Source organism: Mesoplodon densirostris, chromosome 19, assembly GCF_025265405.1.
Source record: "Mesoplodon densirostris isolate mMesDen1 chromosome 19, mMesDen1 primary haplotype, whole genome shotgun sequence".
In the NCBI taxonomy this organism is placed as follows: Eukaryota; Metazoa; Chordata; class Mammalia; order Artiodactyla; family Ziphiidae; genus Mesoplodon; species Mesoplodon densirostris.
Genome location: NC_082679.1, coordinates 29,800,823 through 29,828,726, shown reverse-complemented (window position 1 = coordinate 29,828,726; position 27,904 = coordinate 29,800,823). Strand labels below are relative to the sequence as shown.

The 27,904-nt window shown below is 35.2% G+C and overlaps 1 protein-coding gene across 8 annotated transcripts in view; it reads right to left on the bottom strand.

Annotated features, from left to right (window-relative positions):
- PHKB (phosphorylase kinase regulatory subunit beta) overlaps positions 1-27,904 on the bottom strand; it is a 204,830-nt gene that overhangs the window by 131,526 nt on the left and 45,400 nt on the right. For all 8 annotated transcript variants that reach the window (XM_060085615.1, XM_060085609.1, XM_060085613.1 and 5 more), the window contains 4 exons: positions 23,827-23,926; positions 18,792-18,899; positions 16,431-16,511; positions 7,389-7,504 (listed from right to left, as the gene is read on the bottom strand). In XM_060085615.1, coding sequence (XP_059941598.1) covers positions 7,389-7,504; positions 16,431-16,511; positions 18,792-18,899; positions 23,827-23,926 — 405 coding nt within the window. The remainder of the gene's footprint in view (positions 1-7,388; positions 7,505-16,430; positions 16,512-18,791; positions 18,900-23,826; positions 23,927-27,904) is intronic.

Sequence of the window (27,904 nt, the reverse complement as noted above, 5' to 3'; positions counted from 1 at the left end):
TCACTTTAGAGAAATGACAAGAAGGAATAAAGTCCAAATGAAGAATATGTGGTGGTTTAACACATGTCTGCATTGAGGACACGGGAGGGGGAAGGGTAAGATGGGACAAAGTGAGAGATTAGCATTGACATATATACACTACCAAATGTAAAATGGATGGCTAGTGGGAAGCTGCTGCATAGCACAGGGAGATCAGCTTGGTGCTTTGTGACCACCTAGAGGGGTGGGATAGGGAGGGTGGGAGGGTGGGAATATGGGGATATATATGTATACCTATAGCTGATTCACTTTGTTATACAGCAGAAACTAACACGACATTGTAAAGCAATTATACTCCAATAAAGATGTTTAAAAAAAAACCAAAACACATCTTCAAAATCTTTGACACTTCTCCCATCACAAGGTGGAGCCTAATTCCCCTCACTAGAATATGGCCTGGTCTTACTGACTCTAACAAACAGGATGTAGTGAAAGTTATGCTGCATGATTTCCGAGGCTAGGTCATAAAAAGAAATACAGCTCCCACCTGGCCTGTGGGTTTTGAGACACTGAACCTTGGAACCTAGCCACCATGCTGTGAGGAAACTATACGGAAAAACTTCATATAGGTCTTCTGGCAGACAGCTCTTGACAAAGTCCCAGTCAACACTCTGATACCTGAGTGAGGAAGCCTTCAAAGTTGACTCTAGCCCCAGCCACAAGTGATGGCAAACACATGAGACCCTAAGCACCCTAGCTTAGCCTAGTCAACCCTCTGAACCATGAGAGTTAACAATAATAAAAGATTGTTGTTGTTTTATGCTTCTACGTTTGGGGCTGTTTATTTGAAATAATAGGTAACCAGTTAAGAACCTAAGGCAGCTTCCTAACTGCACATGCACGCAGCACAATCATACCTATCCTTGCATACTTCAAATGGAAACCAAACAGTACCTGCATAAGAATTCTAAATTCTCAGAACCTAAGAGTTAGAAGAGCCCATAGGAGTCATATGCTCTGACAATGCATGCAAAAACATTCACTGCCGACTGGTTTTTTTGCTTAAGGATGTGTCCCCAATGCCCTAGGAGTCTCCATTAGCCCCCAGTGCACCAACGCTTACAGGCATTTAACCTAGTAATACCAGAAAACTTCCACTTACAGTGTGAGGTATATGTGTTATTAAAACTATTCACAGTATCTTGAGAAGCGAGAGAAAATAACTTATTCAAAAGGCAAATACATAAAAATTTCTGTACTGGAGGAGATACATAATATAGCCAGTCCAAGGTTCTATGTTTAAAAATGATGCAAAAAGACAGCTAAGGGATGAATTTGGAAACTGCCTTCTAAATAAAGCATTACAAAAGAAAGAAACACTGTACCTGGACTAGAGAAAGGGTCAAATTCTCAACATTTTAATTTTCTTTCCCAATGCAATTGGTTGAATAATTGGACTTAATTGAAATTCACAAATATGTTAATTTATTATTTACTGGTTATTTAAAACTCTGGCAACAGCAAGCTATTTAGAAACAGAAACACACTCCTGTTGTGATCTTACATTTATTGGCAAATATGATACGTATGCTGTAAGAATTAAAAGTATTTTACTGGCACAAGACATTATCAGAAAGTTATTCCATGATTAGCTAATGCACATATTAATATTAGGTGACTGTAACCAACAGAACGTTCACCAACTTGATTCTTGCAAGGCGTTAACCTCAACCTCAACTTACTTACGGGAACTAAAATAAAGTGATGTTTACATGGGAGATAGTTTGTAATAAAGTTATTTATTGCATAAATGAAAGCTTTCCTAGAAAAGATGATGGGTTTGGACTAGGTGATTTAAAACCCACCATGGAATCCAAAAAATTAACTGCAAGCGTGGAAACTAAATTTACAATCTCCTATTCATTAACCTTATGCTTTAACTCCCTAAGCTATCCAATCATACTCTCTGAAAGAAAAAGGACTTTACGGTACTATAGTTTTAATGGGTGTTCATGAATTGCTCAGTACAGAAAAAATACATAAAATGAAGCAGAATGGATGGATAGCTGTTTGTATCATAGCTCAATGACTGGAACATCAAAAATGACTTAAGGAGACTAAGTAGTTACTTTAAATAACAAGCACTGTATGAAATAAAATGGCCACTAAAAGCATCTTAAACTGAGTAAAGTACAGCTATGTGGTTACTTATCTGATATTTTAATGATAGCTTTCTTTATTGGAAAAACCTAGAGAACAGAACATAAAACCGTAAAACAGAAAAAAAACAACAACCACACACACAAGAAAACCAATAATCTTTCCATTTGGATATATAACTACAATAATCTTTCCATCTGGGCATATGTTACTAAATTACTACTAAGTTATTACAGCTTTCCTTTTTGTTTCCCAATAGCCAAAAAATTCAAAGTTAGGTTTGAGATTCAATTCACATTTTATAGAAGACTCGTCTCTTCTCCAAAACAGAGTTTTGGTTTAAAGGGTTTAAAGATAGCCCCAAGGTGTAGAAATATCCTTACATAAATGAGGAAGGGAAAATATTAAAATTAAAAACTTGAATTAAACTTGGAGCAGCTAAGAGGACTACCTGGATATGTAACTCTGGGGATTAAGAATCAGTGTTATAATAAATAGGTACCAAAAGAATATATGAAGGAAAATGCAATTAAATCCAATAATATAAGATTTTTAAATGTAAGGGAATTTATTAAAAGACTTAGAGAATAAACAGAAGAAAAAAGGAGAATTATTTGAAATAGTTCCAGACACCCTAGGAGCAACTAAAAGGAGCATGTTGCATGAGGAAAGTTAAGTCAACAGAAAAATCGGGAGAGCAGCGAATGGTTACTTAGGAAACATTTAGAGTTATACTGATCTTAGAGCAATGGACTCTTTTACCAAATCCCTGAAAAGGGTGAGGCTGCTGCGAGAATAGTGTTGGTTAAATGTAATGAGATCACTTTTTAGAAAACAATTCTGAAGTTTATCTAAGAAATGCTAAATAATTCAAGAATTTGGACTAAAAGAGGTACCAGCAAACCTGGGGCTGAAAAGGGTAGAATCAGGAAGGGACTGACAAAAGCATTATGCTGAATCAAGCTTTACGGATTGCTAAGCAAAGATATCCTTGAAACTTAGCAAAATGTCACCAAGATTGTACACCCTGCTGTTCTTTCAAACTTTAGGAAAACTTTTTCAGACTTTAAATTACAATGTGATACAGTAAAAATCACATTGGATTTGGAGGCCAACCACCTGGAATTCAGTTCTAGCTCTACACCCTTTTGATCTGTATCATTTAAGGAGCGGAGGGGAGGAAATTATAAAACCTTCTAAACTTTAGCTTCCTCCTGTATAAAAGGTAGTAATGTTTCCTGCTTGGCCTAAATAAAAATTATTCTGTAACTGTACAGTGCTACAGATTGCAATTATTAGAGGACCACTCAGCCTGGATGCTGAAGAGAGAGCCTCTATCCTCAGAATACTATGTGTAGGGACTTCCCTGGTGGCACAGTAGTTAAGAATCCACCTGCCAACACAGGGGACACGGGTTTGATACCTGGTCCGGGAAGATCCCACGTGTCGTGAAGCAACTAAGCGTGTGCGCCACAACTACAGAGCCTGCACTCTAAAGCCCGCGCACCTAGAGTCCGTGCTCCACAACAAGAGAAGCCACTGCAGTGAGAAGCCCATGCACCACAACAAAGAGTAGCCCCCGCTCGCCGCAACTAGAAAAAGCCCATGCGCAGCAACGAAGACCCAAAACAGCCAAAAATAAATAAATAAAATAAATAAATTTACTAAAAAAAAGGAATACGATGTGTATGTGATTTGGGGGTCTGGGGGCAGTAATCTTCTTTGATCAACATGCAGTTTAGAAGGGATGTGCACACTGTGGCAAAAGAAAAAGGGACATTTACCAAGCCAGTGAGCACAAGGCCATCGTGAGCCTCAAGGCGATAGTCAGATTGTGCTCTCTCTGATTCCTGCTAAGGAGGATTGCATGGCAGAGATGGAGAATGGCAAAGAAAGTTAGAGGGAAAGGGCAGCATGAGTACTTACAGCAAGAATTACTATGTTTTATTTCAGGCTTTCTAAAATTATGAGAACAGCTTAAGGATATAACAAGGATATTGCATTAAGCAATCCTTGGATCAGATCCAACTAGGCACAGATAGTTCTGGGATGTCTTACAGCAACAGACTAAGAGGTGTGACTTAATCCCTTACTGGTAGTGGCTCTACATTCTACTCCCTGGGCATAAACACAGAACAGATTGCCAACAAACACAGGAAAGGATGCTCAACATCACTAATCATTAGAATATGCAAATGAAAACTACAATGAGGTATCATGTCACATCAGTCAGAATGGCCATCATCAAAAAATCTACAAACAATAAATGCTGGAGTGGGTGTGGAGAAAAGGGAACCTTCTTGCACTGCTGGTGGGAATGTAAATTGATACAGCCACTATGGAGAACAGTATGGAGGTTCCTTCAAAAACTAAAAAGAGGGCTTCCCTGGTGGCGCAGTGGTTGAGAGTCCACCTGCCGATGCAGGGGACACGGGTTCATGCCCCGATCCGGGAGGATCCCACATGCCGCGGGGCGGCTAGGCCCGTGAGCCATGGCCGCTGGGCCTGCGCGTCGGGAGCCTGTGCTCCGCAACAGGAGAGACCAAAACAGTGAGAGGCCTGCGTACCACACACACACAAAAAAAAAACTAAAAAGAGAATTACCATATGACCCAGCAATCCCACTACTGGGCATATACCCTGAGAAAACCATAATTCAAAAAGAGTCATGTACCACAATGGTCCTTGCAGCTCTATTTACAATAGCCAGGACATGGAAGCAACCTAAGTGTCCATCGACAGATGAATGGGTAAAGAAAATGTGGCATGTATATACAATGGAATATTACTCAGCCATAAAAAGAAACGAAATTGAATTATTTGTAGTGAGGTGGATGGTCCTAGAGTCTGTCATACAGAGTGAAGTAAGTCAGAAAGAGAAAAACAAATACCATATGCTAGCACATATATATGGAATCTAAAAAAAAAAAAAGACTTAGAAAAATTACTGAACAAAGAAAATGAGAATTCTTAATCAAGAGGTTTTTTTAAAATTAAGCCATCTTTTTTTAGTTAGAAACCTAAAACTTAAGCAGCAAATCATATTCAAAGGAAGGGTTGTTCAACCATGGGATCTAAAAAAAAAAAAATGGTTCTGATGAACCTAGGGGCAGGACAAGAATAAAGATGCAGACGTAGAAAATGGACTTGAGGATACGGGGAGGGGGAAGGGTAAGCTGGGACGAAGTCAGAGAGTGGCAATGACATATGTACACTACCAAATGTAAAATAGATAGTGGGAAGCAGCTGCATAGCACAGGGAGATCAGCTAGGTGCTTTGTGACCACCTAGAGGGGTGGGATAGGGAGGGTGGAAGGGAGATGCAAGAGGGAAGGGATATGGAGATATATGTATACGTATAGCTGATTCACTTTGTTATACAGCAGCAACTAACACAACAATGTAAAGCAATTATACTCCAATAAAGATGTTAAAAAAATTTAAAAAAAAAGAAAGATATTGGTCTCCCACCACTGCTGCCATCACTGCGTCCATGAGTGTCTTAGGGCTCAGGTCTCCTGTAGTTTCAAAACAGACCATTTTGGCAGCAGAGGTGACATATCTAAAATAGGCTTGTGGATATCTGAGCTAAGAAGCATTTGGGGAAAAAAAAGGTTTGAAGTTCTTTTAAGTGTTCTACCATGGAAAATTAGAAGATGAATGCTAAATGTATAAAACCCATCACCCAAAGCTAAATGGCAAACTTCATTTCCCATCCATTTGAATAAAACTGGCCTGCTACAATTGAGATTAATTTTGCATGGAAAAGGTAGCAAAGAACATCACTTAATAATCTTCGAGCCTTGAAATAAAATCCTTAATGATTCAATTTAAAGATAGCACAGTTACAGGAAAACATGTTGGGGCCTCTGTTTTTTTCACTAGGGACCTCTCAATACCCTCACTTTCTAGGGTTAATGGTAACTTTTACCCAAGGTTCTTTCTGAGTTTACTACAATTTTTATAAATAGGAAAAACCCTACTCCAAATATTTTATACTGAAAATAATGTCAGTGGGACCACACTGGCATATATTAAATATTTACTAAAAAGCAGAAAAGGAGCCTGATAAATCATAAATACTGAAAAGGTATATTTAAAAAATCACCTTTTCCAATCATATAAACTTTCTGTCTTGAATTTGACTGATAATCTGGAATGTTGAGAATTTATAACTGAAATATAATGTTATCTTCCTATTTTTAGTATTTGTCAGAATTTGTTTAATGTCTGAATTGCACTTTACCACAAACTACTTCTCTCCTTTACTGTCTTCCTTACATATTGCTATTATTCTACTCTGTATTATAAAAATGCCTCATACGAATCATAAAACTTATAGAAAAGTTTGTATGTTAGCTGTCCAGAGTTAAATGAAAAATCCTTTTTGTTTCGATCTTTGTTATTAAAATATTCTTAAATATGTGAGTATACTTATATTTCAGTGTTTACTTATGCCAGGTGTTCAAATGCTTTATATATACTAACTCAATCATTACAACAACTTTATAAAGTAGAGTACATTACTATCTCCATTTTATAAATCAGGAAACTGAGGCACTAGTGATCTGGAGCCAGTTTTTAGCTTACTAAATATCTTTTATCAGCTTAATTTTTTGTACGTAATTAGTCCTTCTATCCAAAAAAGTAGAGAGCCACAGATTCCTCTTAACCAGTGTTTCCTAAACTGTTTCTTCAAGTCTCAATAAAGAGACTAAACTGACCTATAGCTGATAATCTTTAGGTTCTTAAATCTTTTACTGCGAAATGGATAGGACTAATTGAGCTACATTTTTTAGTTAAACAAAATATAAAGGGTATGAGTATCTCTTGTTACAATAAAAATCATCTCTATAACACAAAAGGGAATTTTACATGCAATGCATATACAATTGCTGTTTGGCAATTTTAAGGTACTTGATCTTTCAAACAGTGTTATTTCAAAGAGGAAAAAGAAAATGACTTGGTTGAGCAGAAAGGCCAAGCCTTGGACTGGATACTGATATGCATGTACTGACACCTTGGGAAGCTGGGAAAGACACCCTGCTCTTTTCCTGCATCTGTTGATGGGCACTGAGAGCAGACTCTTCCTTTAATTTTAAGTGAATTTCATCTGAATCATATATAGAAAAAAAGGAAATGAAAATTACATAGAAACCAGAGTTCTAATCTAGTTCTTTGATTTTTGTTCATGCTCCACACATTTAAATTAAAACAAACAAACAAACACTCAGAAATCAGCAAATTACCTCGAATGCAGCTCTGTGCTGCCATTATTATATTTGCTTCCTCTTTCCCAGACACCAAAGTCAGGCACACGGTAAACTCTTTCCACACAAAATACAAGGTTCTGAATAAAAGAGACCTAAAAGAAAAGAGATGAAACATAAGGACACGTAAAATAACAGGACCTTTAGATATTGATAAGAACAATCAGATATTTGAAAATTTGGACTTGAAATTCAAAATGTATTTGCCTACCAACACTTTTTTAACATGCTGAAATTTTTGTGATTATTACATTACTATGAACACACTCTTATATCTGGTTTTTCTAATATAAAGCCTAAAGTGAGAACCTATATAAACAGTACAGAAATAAAATTTAAATCCTGTCAATGTTCCAACTATAATTCTTCAGTGATGTATCTATCAACATTATTGTTCATGAGGGCTGTGCATCTTAAAAATTAAGAAAATATAAAGCACTGTTTTATACTAGATAATAATATTTGGAATCTAAAATGTCAAATGTTAAAGAAGTCTAACACTTTGGAGATAAAAAGGTATTTTTCAGTTCTAAAATGAGTCAGTCTCATGGTAGATCAACCTAGAGTCTTGAGTTTATTACTCATGGAATCTGATCCTCCTCCTGCCTTTTCTATAGCTATAGGTACCCATTTTTATACACTCAAAGCTTACAGTTGGAGATGGGCCCAACCAATAGGCCAGGAATCACAGCTTTCATGTAAAGATTTCAAACATTTGATTCAATTTATACTTTCAATAGTAACTATGGAAAGCAAAGATTACAGTCAGTTCTTACTTAATAAAAGTTTATTCATTTTAATAAAAACAATATCTTATGTGGGCTACTGGTCCTAATTACAGGGTTTTTAATTTAGTCATCATGTTTGGTTAATATTGCATACTGAATACGTGCATCTTGTCTACCCTTTGTCTCGCTATCCCTCTAAAGTGGCAATACATATTCCCTGACCTCCACCCTACACACCTAATTCATTTAATGTATATATTCTTAAGAATGACACATAATAACACTAAAAAAAAAAAGGTAAAGTTCCACCAGTAGACTAGAAACTTTGAGAAATTATAGAAAAAGAGAAAGCAGTAGGAAAGAATTGGTTGAGAAATCAGAGCAGAGGAAAACACAGGCTCTTAAAATGATTCTTCCTTGTTCTCTAGGGTCTCTAGAAAGTCTCTAAGCCCAGAGTTAACAAATACATTGATCAAGAGTTGACCAGGAAGCAGTCTACATACGTTCTCTCACAAATGATGAATGGCTGAGGCAGTTGAATCCGTGACCTTTTCATTCCCAATCCCAACATAGAGGTATCTGCCCTCAGAGCCAAGAACAGCTCACACATTTCAATGAAGGAAAAAGCAATTAGGGTGTTGGGGCCTCACAGAAATATAACAGAGCATTCTAGGTTTTCATAAAACACAAACCTATCCCGTCACTTCTCCACCAAAGAGTGGAGCAGTACACACCTACAGTAAACTTTTTTTTACTTCAAATATTGGGGGCGGTCTTCCCAGCTTTCCCAATTTCTTGTTACCTATTTCCCTAAGGAAAACCTGTCCATATAAAAATCCTGGTGTAATTTCATAAAACCTGACGTCTTCAGCTTTTCCATGGTCTTTAGAGTTATTTAGATTCTATAAAACATACAGGAAATACTTAATACTTGTCAGGTCTCCAAGTCAAAAGATTTGAAACCATCTAAATCCTTCTTCCTCTTACGACAAACTTCTTAAGTATATAGTCCATATACTTGCTTCTTCCCCCTCTTAGGAGGACTTTAGGACCAGGGCTGGGCCCAAGTGAGGCAGTCCGCTCAGGCTGCATGAATGGTGTAACAGCTGGCCAAGAAGGCATTTTTGGCTAATAAGCCCCATAAGTAAAACTAAAATACCACTTACATTCCAGTTCCGCAAAAAAGGAGTTTAGAAATTGCCATTCCACTTCATCCTAACAAATAAAAAGCTTTTAAACTCTTCTTGGATCCATGAGAGAGGGGAGGACACAGAGCAAACTGCTGTCCCAAGACTGGAGAGACCCACAGGCAAAAACAGGCAGTTCTGGCTCCCTAGTGCATAGACTCATGAGCAGAAACCACCTAGGGAATCACTGCTGGGGTAGTAAAACCTGAACTGTAACTGACAAATTGCTAGAGGCTCACTTAAAAACTCTTGAAAGTTAAAAACTCCAGGGCGACCCAGTCATAATGGGGTCCCGACAATACTGTGAGATTTACCTCCAAGAGCTCTGCCAGGTTCCCACAGAAAATATCCTAGGAAAACCCCCTGTGGCTTCCAGCAAGGAGAGGGGAAAAGTAACCATATTGAAATACATTGAAACATTTTGTTTTTCTTTAGAGGGTCTCCCCTTAGCTGAAACTAGTTAATCAAAGCCAGACCTGCTGGGCTATTTTCAGAGCCTAACTGACTGGGGAAGGGATATAACCAATTCCAGCCAGCTCTAACCTCCACAAGGGGAACAGAAATTTTCAATTCCAGCCTACCAGAGTCATCCTGTCCTACCTAAGGGGAGAGAAAAAAACTGAAAACACTTATGAAGTTCATAGCCCAGGGGCACAGGCTAACTAACAGACTGGGACATAACCGTAGTATTATAGAAGTCTATCTAAAAGACTGCCTGGGTCCATGAGCTGATCATGCTCTCTTTGAACCTTTCTTATAAAACTCCTCACTACCTCCTCCAGGTAGGTACACACAGTTTTGAGGGCATTAGACCGCTGTGGCCCCCTCTGCCTGGCAAAGCAATAAAGCTATTCTTTTCTACTTCACCCAATAAGTAAATACTGCCTAATCATAGCAAAATAATAGCAACAATGTATTGATAGCTGATTATGTGTGTTTATGACTATATCTTATGTGTGTATATGTTTATGTATGCTTATATATAAATAAAATAAATGACAGCAAAGATACAAGGGATAAGAGGAAGGAATTAGGATTATTTTGTTATTATAAAGTACTCACACTATGTGTGAAGTAGTATAGTGTTATTTGAAAGTGGACTTATTTGTTGTAAATGTATATTGCAAACTCCAGGGCAACAAGTAAAAAAAAGTAGGAAAAAATGAAATGTAAATGATATGCTAAAAAAGGAGAGAAAACAGAATCATATAAAAAACTCAATTAGAGCAAAGGGAAAAAAAGAGTGGAAGACAAAAATAGACATACTATAAGGGCAACAAATAGAAAACAGTAATCAATACAGCAGATAGTAATCCAACCATATCACTAATCACTTTGAATGTCAACATTCCAAATGCACCTATTAAAAGACAGAGATTGTTAGAGTGGATCAAAAACCATGACCTAACTATATGTTGTCTATAACAAACCCACTTTCACTATAAAGACATATAGATTTCAAGTAAATAAATGGAGAAAAATATACTATGCAGACACTAGTCACCAGATGAGAAAGCTGAAATAGCTATTTAATTTCAAACAGAGCAGACTTCAAAGGAAGGAAAGTTATTAGGGATAAAGAAGGGCATTATATAATAATAAATGAGTTGATTCTCTAAGAAGACATAACAATCTTTAACATGTATATGCCTAACAACATCAAATTGTGAGGGAAAAAAGCAACAGAATTGGAAAGAGAAACAGATGAATTCTCTATCAGAGTTTAAGACTTCAACACCTCTCTATAAGAAACAGATCCAGCAAGCAGAAAATCAGTAAGGATATAGTTGAACTCAATGACAACATCAACTGGATATAAAGGACATTCACAGACTATTTCACTGCAGAACAGCAGAATATATGTTCTTCTCAAGCTTACAGGGAACACTCACAAATACAGACCACATTCTGGGTCAAAACCACACCTTAACAAATGTAAAAAGATATAAATCATACAATGTCTGCTCTCTGTCCACAAATGATTAAACTAGAAATCAATAACAGAAAGACAACTGGAAAATCCCCAAACATGAAGATTAAACAACATAATACTAATACTATATGGGTCAAAAAAAATGAAATGAAACAGCTTTTCAAAATTTTAGGGATGCAGTGAAAGCAGTGTGAGAGGGAAATTTATAGCATTGAATGCATATATTAAAAAAGAAGATATCTAAAATCAATATTCTAAGTTTCTACTTTAGAAAACTAGAGAAAGAGCAAATTAAATCCGAAGTAAGAATAAGTAAAGAAATAATAAGAATTAGTACAGAAACCAATGAAATTGAAAACCAAGGAAATTAAGAAACAAAAATCAATGAAAGTGAAAGCTGGTTCTTTGAAAATAAAATAAATAAGCTTCTAGCTATGCTAACTAAGGAAAAAAGAGAGAGGACACAAATTACTATTAACATAAACAAAAGAGGGGACATCACTACATTTCCCATGGCAATTAAGAGTAAATAAAGGAATACGAAGAGTAACTCTACGTCCATAAATTTGATAACCCAGATGAAACAGACCAATTCCTTGACAGCCACAATAAAACAAAACCAACAACAAAAAAAAGAAACAGATAATCTGAATAGACCTGTATCTATTAAAGAAATTGAATCAATAATTATGACCTTCCAAAACAGAAAGTATCAGTTCTAGATGGGTTCACTGGTGAATTATACCAAACATTTAAGGAAGAAATTTTTATCAATTCTCTACAATCTCCTTCAAAGGATAAAAGCAGAGGGAATACTTCCTAACCCATTCTGCGAGGCCAGCAATACCTTAACACCCAAACCAGACAAAGACATTATAAGAAAACTACAGACCAATATCTCTCATGAACATAGATATAAAAATCCTCAACAAAATATTTGCAAATTGTGCTTCCTTGGTGGCACCGTGGTTGAGAATCCACCTGCCAATGCAGGGGACACGGGTTCAAGCCCGGGTCTGGGAAGATCCCACATGCTGCAGAGCAACTAAGCCTGTGTGCCACAACTACTGAGCCTGCGCTCTAGAGCCCGCAAGCCACAACTACTGAGCCTGTGTGCCCTAACTACTGAGCCCAGGCTCCACAACAAAAGAAGCCACCACAAGAAGAAGCCCGTGCACCGCAATGAAGAGTAGCCCCCGCTCACCACAACTAGAGAAAGCCCGCATGCAGCAATGAAGACCCTATGCAGCCAAAAATAAATAAATCTATAAAAATATATATTTGCAAATTGAATCCAAAAAAGTATAAAAAAGAATTATACCACACCAAGTAGAATTTATCTCAGGCATGCCAAGCTGATTCAACATTAGAAAATCTATTACTGTAATACATCACAACAAAAGACTAATAAAGAAAAATCACATGATCATTTCAACAGATGAAGAAAAATATTTGACAAAATCCAATACTGATTCATGATCAAAAACTCTTGGTAAACTAGGAATAGAGGGGAACTTTCTCAACTTGAAATGGACTATCTACAAAATATATACAACTAACATCATACTTAATGGTGAGAAATTCAATGCTTTCTCACTAAGATCAGGTACAAGGCAAGCATGTTCCTTCTTGCCACTCCTTTTCAAGATCATACTGGAAGTCCTTGCTAATTTAATGGGGCAAGGAAAGGAAATAAAAGGTAGTCAGATTGGGAAGGAAAACATGAAACTGTCTTTGGTGGCAGATGACATGATCATCTATGCAGAAAGTCCAAAACAATCAACAAGAAAACCCTGGAACTAATAACCAAATATAACAAGTTGCAGGATACAAGTTTAATATATAAAAGTCAATTACATTCCTATATATCAACAATGAGCAAGTGGAATGAAATGAAACAGGTATAAATCTAAGGAAATATATATAAGATCTATATGAGGAAAACTACAAAACTGATGAATGTCATCAAAGAAGGACTAAATAAATGGAGAGGTATTTCATGTTCGTGAACAGGAAGACTCAATGTTGTCAAGCTATCAGTTCTTCCCAAATTGATCTATATATTCAATACAATCCCAACCAAAGTACCAGCAATTTATTTTATGGATATTGACAAACTGATTGTAAAGTTTTTACAGAGAGGCAAAAGACCCAGAATAGTCAACCCAATTTTGAAGAAGAACTAAGTTGGAGATATCACACTACCTGATTTCAAGATTTACTATAAAGCTATGGTATTCAACACAGTGTGGCACTGGCAAAAAAATAAACAAACAGATCAGAGGAACAGAAAAGAGAGCCCAGAAATAGAACCCCATAAGTATAGTCAACTGATTTTTAACAAAGGAGCAAAGGTAAAACAATGGAGAAAAGACAGTCTCTTCAACAAATGGTGCTGGAACAAATGGACATCCTCATTAAAACAAAAAAATGAATATAGAGACAGAACTTATATCCTTTACAAAAATTAACTCAAAATGGATCATTGACCTAAATGTAAAAGCAAAACTATAACTCCTAGAAGACAACACAGGAGAAAATCTAGATGACCTTGGGTATAGTGATGCCTTTTTAGATAAAACGTCAAGGAAACAATTTATGAAAGAAATAATTGATAATCTGGACTTCAATACAATTAAAAACTTGTGCTCAGTGAAAAATAATGTCAAGAGATTGAGAAAACAAGCCACAGATTGGGAGAAAGTGTTTACAAAAGACAAACCTGGGCCTCCCGGGTGGCGCAGTGGTTAAGAGTCCGCCTGCCGATGCAGGGGATACGAGTTCGTGCCCCGGTCTGGGAGGATCCCATATGCCGCGGAGCGGCTGGGCCCGTGAGCCATGGCCGCTGGGCCTGCGCATCCGGAGCCTGTGCTCCGCAACGGGAGAGGCCACAACAGTGAGAGGCCCGCATACCGCAAAAAGAAAAAAAAAAAAAAAAAAAAAAAGACAAACCTGATAAAGCACTGTTATCCAAAATATACAAAGAACACCTAAAACTCAACAAAAGAAAACAATCTGACTAAAAAAATTAATTAACATTCTATGTTTGCAATGCATATTTACAATTCTCCGATTCTGGTATTCTAGCCCTTGAATACTTATAACCCATACCTTTGTTTCATACCCAATTATGAAATATATCCATTTGGATTTTCCATTAAACACCATGTTCTAAATTCTTCCACCATTTGTAAGTACTTCTGAATTCTGTTTTTCACCATAAGACCACTGGTTTTCTATGCTCTAGGTCTAGAAACACATCTGTGGCTACTGTGTCTTCTTTATCCCTCATATCATTCTGACACCAAGGTCTGCTATTTTTCACACAATTTTTGTTGTCAGAAAGGTTTTGTGAATCTTGACACAGTATCACAATTCTCATGTCTAACATTCAAACCCTCCATCATCTTCCCACCCTAAGCCTGCGTGCCTATATGTACTCCACAGTCTAACAGGAAGCATAGATTCCAATTGGGCTTGGTCTTGCTCATTTCAACTGAAACACTTTTCTATGAACCTTCCTTTAGACCCAGTTCAAATCTCCCCGACTTGGTGAAAACTCTGACTTCTTTCTCCTAACTCAAACTGCACTAGACCACAGTTCTTAATTTTTCTTTGTTTAATGTGTTTTTCCCCTCCACCTTTAATTAGTATTCAGGTCTACCATCTCTTATTTACAATATGAAAATCCCACAACTCTGAAACTCATTTTTTCTTAACTCATTTGTCAGCAAAACCCATAACCGACATCAGATTATCTGCCTTATTTATCGCACTTTATGTGAATATGCATATGTCAATGTAAAAATATTAAGGGGCTATGTATGTGGTTTTGCCCTAAACCCTGCTGGGGTTATAACATAAATAAGATATCTTATCACCTTTTCAAAACACACAGAAAATTTTGATATCTAAAACTTATTTGGTCCCAAAGGATTTCTTCTTTTTTTAAAAAAAATTAATTTATTTATTTATTTTTGGCTGCATTGGGTCTTCATTGCTGCACACAGGCTCTCTCTACTTGCAGCGAGAAGGGGCTACTTTTTGTTGCAGTGCATGGGCTTCTCATTGCAGTGGCTTCTCTTGTTGCGGAGCACAGGCTCTAGGTGCGCGTGCTTCAGTAGTTGCGACTCACAGGCTCTAGAGAGCAGGCTCAGTAGTTGTGGCGCACAGGCTCAGTTGCTCTGTGGCATATGGGATCTTCCTGGACAGGGATTGAACCCAGGTCCCCTGCATTGGCAGGCGGATTCTTAACCACCGAGCCTGCAGGAAAGTCCTAATTTCTTCTTATCATTATTGTTTCTTTATTATTTAGCTACACTTCTAAATAGGTTTTACTTACGTGTATTAAAAAGGCACAACTGGATGAATGTATAAGATTATGAACTACTAGAGGGCAGGACTACATGTATGAATTTCACAGCACCCTCAGTGCAGTTCAGTGATGACTTTGGTGTTTAGTATATGATACAATTGTTCTCCTTGCATGGATCACAGGAGAAAAATAATAAGTATATAATATACTTGCTCTTTGATGGAATTCTCATTGTATATACTATCTCAATAATGAAAGCTTTTTGCTCCAACTGTGGCCACATTTCAAAATGTGTTAGCACATGGGTCTGTCTGTGTGTTTGTTCAAGCATTATTGCCTATGAAAGAAATGTTTCTCAACTTTGTCATATAAATTATTTTCAAATTTCCTAATAAGAATAAGAAAATGGTACTTATCTTTTGGAAAGCATCAAGAACTCTACTGAGGTTGGACAAATAAAAGTAACAAAATATAGTAAACGTATTTTTTTTACTTTTAAAAGGATGGGTTACAAAAAGCAATGATATGAAAGAAGACATAATAATTCTAAGAAAATCTGCAAATGCTATTTTATTTTCACTGTTACTAAAATTTCTCAGTTACAAGTTTTTATTTCAGATCACTTGAAATATAGCCTTCAGAGGAGTAAAGTTTTATAACCTGTTACGTATTTTGTTCATTTTTAAAGTGCTTTGCATTGAAAATATAAAGACTTTTTGCCTAAGTATCAAAAATCTAGTATCTGGCTATATGAATTTAGTAATCCATTTTATACAACTAAAAATAAGTTTGAAAAAGTAAAAGAAGAAAGATATTCTTAGAGATGAAATTTACTACTAGAATTTGGGGAAATCATACCTCATCAGTGTTATAGATAATCTGGAGTCCTGAGGAAATCATTTCCACAAGGTAAAGGAGATAGAGTGACACTGCATTTATCTGAAAACAAACATTATAATAGGTTACAGGAAACAACAAAAATATTATCTTATGAAATTAAATGTAAAAGCTAAAATTACAAGTTTTTTGCTCTAGTAGCGGCATATAAAAACTATTTCCTTTCCTATGAAAAATAAAGGAGCTGTGGATTTAGTTCATAATAAAATCTCAGCTTTGTATGTAAAACTCTAAAATCCTCAAATTCATTGTGGTGGCTATTAACAGCTGATTAGGGACTATTTTTACAACATTTGCTTTCTAAGATTTATTTTTAAACTCTAGATCTAAGTACTTCTACTTTGAAACAGTTTTGCCCCACAGGCAGCTATGTAATGTCAATCCAACTCAAATGTATGTAAATGAAAAAACTGTTTGGCAATTAAGACATTAGGACTATGCCAGTACACCATAAACAACAGGCAGTGCATCTTGTATTCAGAGAATACAGAACTTATATAAGCAACTGCTGGAACACAGTAATCAATAATTTAAAATCTATTTATGAACAAATGAGTTTTTTCTCTTAGTTTATTAGGTTATTAAAGATAAACATTATATGATCTAAACAAAACAAAGAAAAAGACAATATTATGTCCACTTTAACCAAAAATAAAGATTCTCATAGAATTCTGAATAGGATGTGTAAATTTTCTAGAGAAAACAAGCAGTGAAAGATAAATACTACAACATGGACAAACCTTGAAAACATTAAGGTAAATGAAAGAAATCAGTCACATAAGACCGTATGTTGTATGATTCCATTTATATGAAATGTACAAAATAGGCTTATTCACAGAGACAGAAAGTAGACTGGTAATTGCCTAGGGTTGGGGTCTTTGAAGGAGATGGAGAGTGACTGCTAATAGGTACAGGATTTCTTTATGGGGTGATGGAGATGTTCTGAAACTGACTGTGATGTTGGCTGCACAACTTTGTGAATATGTTAAAAACCACTGAGTTATATACTCAGAACACAGTAGGGAAGAGTTTCATCCCATTGCCAAGGTCACCCAAATATTTTCTTAGAGCACTGACACTGGCCTGTCAGAAATGACCTCAAAGAAATTTCATTACTATTGACAGCCACTTACAACAACACCTCAAAGAGCTCACTGCTCTGACTTTCAGGAGGCTTCTGTGAGAAAATAACAGTAAGTGGTAAATTGTACAGGGACTACCAAATAACAGGTTGGCCAGCATTTATTTGAAAGCTACCGTGTGCCAGGCACTGAGCTTAAATTCTGAGCTACAAAAATAAATAAGCCACTATCTTCTGAAAACCCTATGTCAATAGTAAACATATTTGTCAAAGCAAAAGGTACAGAAAGCCTAATTAGGTGATAATTACAAGGAGAAGGTTGAGCAGCTACATATTCATGTAACACTAAATCTCCAAGGAACAGGTTACAAATAAGTGTAAGAGTTTCTGCTGCCTAGAAATGGGGACACAACTTTCTGTGTTTGGAGGAGTCATACTAAAGTAATACATTTCAGATCTCTAGAGAGAGGAACTATACAAAGGAGATACTCTTATTTTAGTAAGAAATATATGAATAATAAGTATTCTATCCTAAAGACTGCAGAACCAAATGATGAACAGGAAGAAAATCCATTAAAGATAAACAGCATATATAATATTTGTATCCTAGAAACAAGGCAAAAGGATGTCCTGCTAAAAGGAGTACACAGATGTGAGAGAAAAAGTGAAAACAAAACAAAGTCTTATGGTGTATTCTTAGCATATAACATTTCTATACAAAATTTAATATAGTATGTAAGATAAAATTATAGACTCCAGAAATGCCTTTGGAATTACATTTTAGTGGTATGTTTTTAGCTTTATTGAAGGTTGATATATTAAAAAATGAACTGTCATGTAACAAAAACTTCTGTTGCTGCTATATTACTGCTAATTGTCTTTTATTCCCTAGTTCCTAAATATCGAAATTCCTCTAAATTTGGTAATAAGAACAAGCTTTTGTCACTGAAAGAGCTGTAGGATTCCTTCTTCTAGATAGTAATAATATTATAATCTATCCACCTACCCTTTTTGCTTTTGGACCAAGAACTCAGTCAAATTTAACATTCAATCACAATACCTAATTCAGTCCTGGTGGGATTTCTTCATTTCATGGTTGATTTTTTTTTTATTCATGGTTGATTTTCTACTACTGTTTTGAACAATTTATGAAATCTACTTTTTAAAAATTGTAAATAGCCTCAAATCTTCTATGATGTAGAGTATAAATGGAGAAGAAAATTGTAATCTTCTCTTTTTACCTGAAGATGACCATATTCCTCACAGGAGAGAATCTCATCTCCTGTATGTACGTTGAAAATAGAGTGAAGACATGTTGTCGGGCGTGGATCCTGCTTAAACTGCTGGACCTAGAATCAAATATAAAATTTGAATAATGCTACTAATTCACATTCTCATCCAAGATCAGAGATTATAAATCATTTTTCAAGACATTTTTTAATGGGGAAAGCAACAGCTTATAGACAGAGGATAGAAAAAAGCAGAAATGTTATTACTTTTTCTAAAGAAGCAAAACACAGACAACTCATAACTAGTAATTTAACAGTTAACACGATTGTTAAATAATTGATATATCACAAACATAGCAACTCAAGTGTAATAGGGAGCTTGTTAATGTAGTAGCATTGGCTTTTGTAATGTTTTGCATCCTATTTTAGAGTCAAATAACGGTTTACTCTGTGGGACAGGATTTCAGGGATTGTATCCCACTGTACTGCTATTTGGAAATGCTTACATGACACTCAATGAAAGAGTGCTTCAGGCGACATTCTAATTCATTCTAATTTTCATTCTAATTTTCTTTCTCCAAGGATCACAAATTGTAACCCATGCTCTTGTCAACGTGTTTTCATTTCTTTTGCCACACATACTCTCATTACTAAGGCACCGATTCCAAGCGAATATAGGCCACACATTTACTTATTAACTAAACAAAAAATTTAACCATTTTAGAATACTAAGTAATTACTAAATGACAAAAAGACAAACTCCAAGGACAAACAGATATTAATTCAATTTGGCAAACATTTACTGACCAGTTATATGCCAAGTATGCCAAGTACTAGTTCCTGGAACTATGAGATGAATAGGAACAGAGAATGAATAGAATGACACATAGCTCTATGTAAGGCAATGACTTTCTTCTCTCTTTGATGGTATCTGGGTATTCATGATCTTGTCTTGTTTCACTTGGCTAAGGAACCACATAGAACCATATTCTCTTCTCTACCTTCAAATTTCTTCTCCATCCTTAAAGTCTTATCTCAAAAAACCCCACAAAACCTTCTTTTATAAAGTCCCTTCTGAACCCCAACTAAAATTCCTTCCTCTGGACTCCTACATCAGGGTGCTTATCCCTCAGTTGTTTCTCCAGTCTTTTATTTTTATTAGTTGTCTGTATCTCCCACTATCTTACAAGCTTCTAGAAGTCACATTATCCAATATGGTAGCCACTAGCTACATGTGACTAATTAAATTAAATTACAATTATATAAAATTTAGAAATTCAGTCCTTCAGTTACACTGGCCCCATATCAAGTATTCAACAGCCACATGTGACTAGTGACTTCTGTAACTGTTCAACACAGTAACAGAGAACATTTAGACCATCACAGAAAATTTATTTGACAGTACTGTGCTAGAGGGCTAACACACCTTTGCACCCCCAAGAGCCCTGCACAAACAAATAAGCTCTCCCTATGGTTGAAATCAACAAAAGTCAGGACCTATCAAAAGATAATCAGAAATGAGAGAGTGAGGGTAAAGGTAGGGATGTACACCCTCTATCTATGTAGTGACCAAGCTATCCAGTGTTAACTCAGAGAAGGTGAGAAGGCTACCCCTTCTCAGTATCTGAAACTGCTGGCAATAGTCTTAGACCAGCGGTCCCCAACCAGGGATTGGTTTCATGGAAGACAATTTTTCCACTGACCCACTGGTGGGGGGGTGGGGGGTTGATGGTTCAGGTGGTAATGAGACTGATGGGGAGCGGCAGATGAAGCTTCAATCGCTTGCCCACTGCTCACCTCCTACTGTACCGCCCAGTTCCTAACAGGCCGCAGACCAGTACCCATCCACGGGCCAGGGGCTGGGGACTCCTGTCTTAGACTACACAAATAGAAATCATTGTGGTCACTACTTTCACAGTACCATGACTATTATCTCAAAGTGTTGAACATTATTCTGGGCTCATAGACAAAAATGTGGTTAAATTAAAACAAAATACATTTTGCCCACTTGATAAGGATCTAGATGGATAAGGTTTTCTTAGTTTAATAAAGTGATTGCTGCAGTTGACAAGGCAGTGTTTGTCATTTGTCTTCAAGACACACAAGTACCCAGCATGAGAATTTATATTCATTCAATCACTGTGTCAGGGGAAAAGCAATTACTAAATGATTAAAGATGCTCAAGTGGAGAATTATATAATTATGCTTTGAGTCTTAAAGCTGTTAAAGACAAATAATTTAAAATTTCAGAAAAAAAAAAGACCCAAACTCTATAAGCTTTGACAATTAATGGGGCATACTGTTTGTAAAATATAGACAAAAAGTAGTCTTGAAAGCAGTCAAACTCAAGAGGACATCAATTAGTATTGTATGATATCTGGCATTTGGCAAGTAAAAATAAAGAATAATTAAAGTAAAATTTTCTAGATTAAAAAAAATCTAGAATAATGTTTTTTCTTCTTGTATTTTATTTAGACTTTTCCTGAAAACTTTAATCATTGTGAATAAGCAGTTTATCATTCAGGAAAAGGTACTGAGTATGCTGTCATCCATTCTTAATTTATAGACTTAAAATATGCACTTAGGTGGGAAAAATCATCTCATAAGGGAATCCTGGAAAAATAAACTTTATAAAAGTTTAATGATTTCTCATGAATTAGAAACTAGTTGGTAGCATTTTAAACAAATAAATTTTTGAAGGAGGTAGAGACAGCAACATTCATAGCCTATTGTAAAGCAAATCCCTGCCCGCTGAACTACTAACTGCAAACTGAATCAATTTTGAAATCTGAATGCTTCTCCTTAAGAAGTGTTAATAAAAATAGGTATATGAACATTTAAAGGTAAAAAACAACCTAATGTTAATAAGTAGAAATTAATACAAGCAGCAAGCCAATAATAGAAATCAGATTGCCCTACATTCTTCAAATCAAGGAAAACTCTATTCACTCAAATTCATAATAAATTAAAATATCTCCTTTAGGTAGTATTATTAGAAAATGTCAGGAAGCATGCTTTACAATGAGAAGCAACAAAAGTGGAGAGCCTTAGACTTTCGAAGTCATGATTTTACTTCAGAAGATGAGCCTTAAGGTCAAAGAGCACTTGAACACTACAAATATGTTTTACTTTAGTTTTAAGTGAAGGCCAAAAGATATAATTTCATATTTAAAAATATGGTAACTGGGGGTGGGGGTAGTGGGATGAATTGGGAGATTGGGATTGACATATATACACTAATATATATAAAATAGACAACTAGTAAGCATCTGCTGCATAAAAAAAAATAAAATTCAAAAAATAAATAAATAAAATGCAATTAAAAAAATAAAAATATGGTAACAGTCTCTACTGCTATGGAGTCATTAAGGAAATGGTGAGCACCAATAAGAGGTGAAGGTATGGTGGGACGCACTGAGCTGGGTGCATGGTTCATTCCAACTGAGTCGTATATGGATTACAGTAATATCCTCCATGCTGACTCTAAAGGTTATGGGACTCAAGAAAGATTATAACAATGAAAATGTTTTAAAATTTGTAAAACCCTACATTTTGTAGTATGCAGAAATACCTAATCCTAATGTGACCTACACCTTCTTACAACTCACACTTATTTTAATGGTCTACCATCATACCTACATAAGGCAAAAAATGATAATCCTTTGTAATTTAAGGAATTCAAGACAGCTGAAGTCACATCAAGTGTATTCAAAAGAAAACATAATTGTGAATACTGGTTAGGAAAGTTGAATAATATTTAGAAAAGGACATTAACAATTGGTTAAACAAGTCACAAAGAAAAAAATTTATATTACATCATTTTCTTTCTTTTGGTAAACAATTATAATTTAAGTCCGTCAGCCTGGTTAGCAAACATACAAAATTCATGGCTCTCACAATGTTTCCTTGAGAGAAAAGTTGAATTCATAGACATAAAGCATTCACGAAATGATAAATGTGAAATAAACAGTAAACTTCTCACATAAGAAAAAATAACTTAAATCACACTTACTTCAATCTATATGACATACAAGTTTAATTCAAATATGTCAATATGACATAATACTTTATTTCAAGCATTGAAAAACCTTTATAATAATGATTTGCAAAGTCAAATCTCAGTAGACAGATTACAGGTTTTTCATGTATCTCTTATTATCAGCTGTGGATAAATTTACTTTCTCTGCAAACTAACATTGTTTGGTTGCCATTTTCTGGTGACAGAATATAAGTGTTTTTTTTTTTTTTCACTTTGACTTCAGATACAGGGCTTAAAAAAATGTGCTATCACAAAAACAATATAGTATTCATATGATAGAGATATACAAAACATGAAGTGATCAAAATTGCCTTCATTAATTACTGAAGTGCATCTTTGCTAATGAATCATCAAACCTGGGAGTGGTCTTGGGGAACCATGACACACTGAGGTAAATATTCAATATATGGATGCTTACTATATTAGGACCTGGAAACACAGAGGTGTAGGTAAGTTGGGGGAATATCACATTATATTTGTATAGAGCTTTACAGTTTAGAAAGTTTTATTATGCATATTATTTCCTTAATTTCCAAAATAACCCTATAAAGTTTGCTGTTTTCTAAGCCTATAATTCCTGCCCTCTTTACATGTAAATGAATGAAGTTATTATAGTCTTAAACTAAAGCTCACTTAAGCCAGAGTACTCACATGTCCAAAAGGAATTTTGATAAGGATTTTCTTAATACAATATTGGTTAGAATTATGGATATCGTGAGGTTCCTGAGAAACTGAGTATTTATCAAACAAACACCAGATGCAAAATACGAACAAATTCAAGCCCAGATAACAGTTCTCAATCAATCTCGCTTAAGGTATTTCTTCAATTTCAGTATTTCAAAACCCTGGACTGGGAAGGCAGAGCTGTTTTAACCTATCTAGACTGCCCTAGGACGTGGCTTTACCTTTTGAAAGTACATTCTTCTTCAGAAGATGCTATTGCTATATTGGTTAAATTAATGCCTCAGAATGATGTGAGAATTTCAGTGCACACTCTAGTGTTTTTACCTTATCGGCCTGACGCATATAGCAGTAGAGAATTCCTCTCATACATTTTATAGCCGAGTGCTCCAGCTCATGGGTCCTTCCCTTGTCATCATCAATGCGCCTGGGTGAGAGAGATAACTCATGAGACAAATTGAAAATGCATTTGAAAAGGAAGCAGAGCTTTTGATAATTAAGTATTTAACTATCTAGCTAGCTAATCCTATGTTCTGGCGACATCTACTAATTCTGTAACAGTGAAACTGCAATTTCCCAGCAGATGTAGAAATGCTGGGGGAAAAAAAAATCCCATGATGAAACGCGCAAATTTCTCCTTCTTTTAAGGAAGTAAGCCAATTGCTTTAAAAATAGTATATAATATTTTCAACACTGACTTGGCTGAAACTTTAAAGGATATTTCTATATTGGAAAAATCCACCAAAAGATTTTTTAAATTCACTGTTACATAGTAGAGGCAATTTTAAATATCAATCCCTTTAGGTTATGCAATGGCCACTTGGATTCAAGGACGTGTAGATTAAGGTAGGCACATGTCTTCTTTGTTCTGCCATGTGTTTAATAATGCCAGGCCAGGCACTTCAGTCAGGAATGCCTTCAGCTATAACATGCATCCAGTATGATACATGATGCATTTGGGGCATAAAGTTTTATATTCTTAGGTCTTAGTTTAAAAACAATTGACCACAGTTTACATCTCTTGCTTTTAAAAAGAAAAAAAACAGCTAACACCTAACTGTTAAACTAGGTTGAGATGTCCTTCTGTCTTTAAGTTCCTTTATTATTGATCAGTGGCCTTCAAAAAAGAGGAATGAGAGTTACCCACCAATGAAAAAAACAGAAGCAGTTTATTCATGGTTTTACTAAATCTTAACTAAAATATCTGGCCATCATCCTCACTTGATAAAAAACATCACCTGTCTCCTTATTTTAAATTATACTATAATTACCTCCTCTTTCAATTACAGATCTCACATACCAGTAATGGAAACAAGGATGATCATTTTAACATAGGACAGTGAATGTCAGTAAAGAGTAAGTTATTTATCATTAGAACATCATTCCTCCTTTCATATGCAGGCGATAAAGTAAAACTAGTATGATTCTGCTCTGTGATCTATTTTCCCCCTGATGTCAGAGCCAAGTGTTAATAAAAGCAAATTATGGTGCGGATAACAGTGGACGGGGCACTGATAAATGAAGGAAACAGCACATCTGGAGTATAATGAGCTCAAAGAAATGTTCTGTATATAATTTCCACCTCACCTTAAAACAAAGAAATAATTCAGGAAAAAAAAAAGTCAAGTTTTTCTAAAACTGCCTTTAAAATAATTATCTGCCCCTAATTTCCACATACATTAAACCACGACTAAAATATTCCAGAATAATTCAGCTGCAATAAGGAATCCTATTTCAATGAAGCTTTCGTGTTTCTCCTTTGTTCTGCAAATAATAGTGGTAACCAGAAGAATATTTCTCTTCTGACTTAGAAAATAAAAGAACAGTTGTATTTGAGTAAAAACATTTAGGCAATTAGTATATATCTATCCCCTTTCCTAAGAGGTAAAATGAACCTAGTGATCCAAAATAACTCCTCTATTTTCTACAAGGAACTGGCAATATTCTACTCTCTTTAGCCAGCTCTGTGGATGCACATTCAAGTTTTAATATGACCTCAATAATACTTTTAATTTTAAAAAACAGATAAATAACTTTAAATTTAACTTTAGTCAATATATTGATCACAAGCTATGTGGAGATGTTGATCAGATATTTCTACCATATGAAGTCTTGAGTTTATATCTGAACCAGCATTCCATACTTATATAACTAGTGAAGAAACTAAACACTTGAATCCTATCATTGGTGCATTATTTCCACACAGCCAAACTTCAAGGAAAAAAAAATAAGAATACTGTTTGGTCATGTGACTTGACTGTTTACTAGCACTAAGCTAGGGCCACCTGTTATATTCAGTTCCTAAAATAGCAATAAATCTGACAAGGGAGGGAACTGGCTAACTTCTTGCATGAAGGCATCCTCTCTCTCCCTTACTGCAAGGGAGTAGCTCCCAAGTACTGCAAGGTATCTTGTCTGCCTTGAGTTTTTTTTTTTATTATTTTTTTAAATTTTTTTTATTAGTTTCTGCTCTATAACAAAGTGAATCAGTCATACATATACATCTGTTCCCACATCCCTTCCCTCATGCATCTCCCTCCCTCCTACCCTCCCCATCCCGCCCCTCCAGGCAGTCACAAAGCACGAAGCTGATCTCCCTGTGCTCTGCGGCTGCTTCCCACTATCTATCTACCTTATGTTTGGTAGTGTATATATGTCCATGCCTCTCTTTCGCTTTGTCACAGCTTACCCTTCCCCCTCCCCATATGCCTTGAGTTTTTGTATTTCTAATATATGCACATTTAAACAGTCTGAAAGTACTTTTTCAAGTCAATACTCTTTTTAAAAAAATTACTTACTCTTCTCAAATATAAAAAGTAAACTGAATTCCATATTTAAACCCTAATTTAAAGTCATGTTTTTTTCTAGAAGTTATATTAGAAAGAACAAAAAATGTGAAAACCCTACATGATACTATTTAGTATGGCATAAAGTATAGGTTCAACTTTCTTTTAACAGATTTTGTATAATTGACTAGGTTCAGGAACAGTTTTAACCTAAACCATGTAAATCAATATAATTATTTATAAAATAATTATAATGGTTATAATTATATAAAATATAAAATTTTATTTATATTAATTATAATTATATTCACATACAATTATAATATAATATAATGTAATGTAATATAATTATACATAGTGTAATATAGATATAGTGTAATATAATTATAATTTTAACCAATGGCATATTCAGGACTACAACTTTATATGTAAATGACATTTTAAAAAGTCAAACATTTTAGTAAGTATTTCTTCCCTCCTCTAAAATAAAACAAAATTATAAAGTGAAACTGTAATATTACATTTAAGGAAAACTATTTCAAAGTGTTTTTTTGCAAATAAGTTACTTCATTGTCTCTTGACTTTATCCAATTATTTAATTAAATAACATCAAATTATACTCCTAATGTATATGAAATATAAATGTGCATAAAATAATCCTTTTAAGTCCTCAGTACACATGCACACACACGCAAATTCAAACAGAAGTGAGGTTTCAAGAGATTGTTGACAAGACTGATTGAAAACTAATACAATTAGAAAAATTAAATTACTTCCATTTTCAAAAATGAATAACTTTATATTATGCATTCATTACCAATAAGAGATTGATATAAATTCCTCAAGAGAAAATACTGACAGCTTAATTTTTGAGGAATTCTTCCTAATATAATCTATATGATTTCATTAGCATTTACAAGCAGAACTGGAAACAAAATTCTACTAATTTTACAACATGGGGATTCTCTAAACAAACTATCACAACATAATATTGTGAAAGTAAAAAGGGCTTCATAGTAATTTTGTGGTAAGGACCCTTGCATTTCTCCAAATAGAACACATTTTGCTTGCTAGTAAAACAAAAAATCTGCTACTTTAACTACGTAAGAAGATAAATTATCCAGGGAGTATATAGATAGTGTCGCCAGCAAAGAAAAGATTTTAAATTCTCTATCAGATGTTTGAAGCCTCCTGGGAAAAGGCCTGTACTCTTGTTTTTTTAAAGTGATTTTCCCCCAACATTTTATTTACAAAAATTTCAAATCTATAGAAAAGCTAAAAGAATGCTACAACTACTCTTCACCTGGATTCACCAGTTGTTAAAATTAGCTTGCATTCTCTATTTTCTGCAGTATTTGAAGTACCATTACCCACACATATTTCAGAAGTATCTCCTAAAAACAAGGACATTCTCCTACATAACCATAATATCATTATCATACCCAATGAATTGATACTGTAATGTCTAATATATAGTGTATATCAAATATAATCCAATTATCCCCAAAATATACTTTACACTTTTTTTTTTTTTTTGCGGTACGCGGGCCTCTCACTGTTGTGGCCTCTCCCGTTGCGGAGCACAGGCTCCGGACGCGCAGGCTCAGCGGCCATGGCTC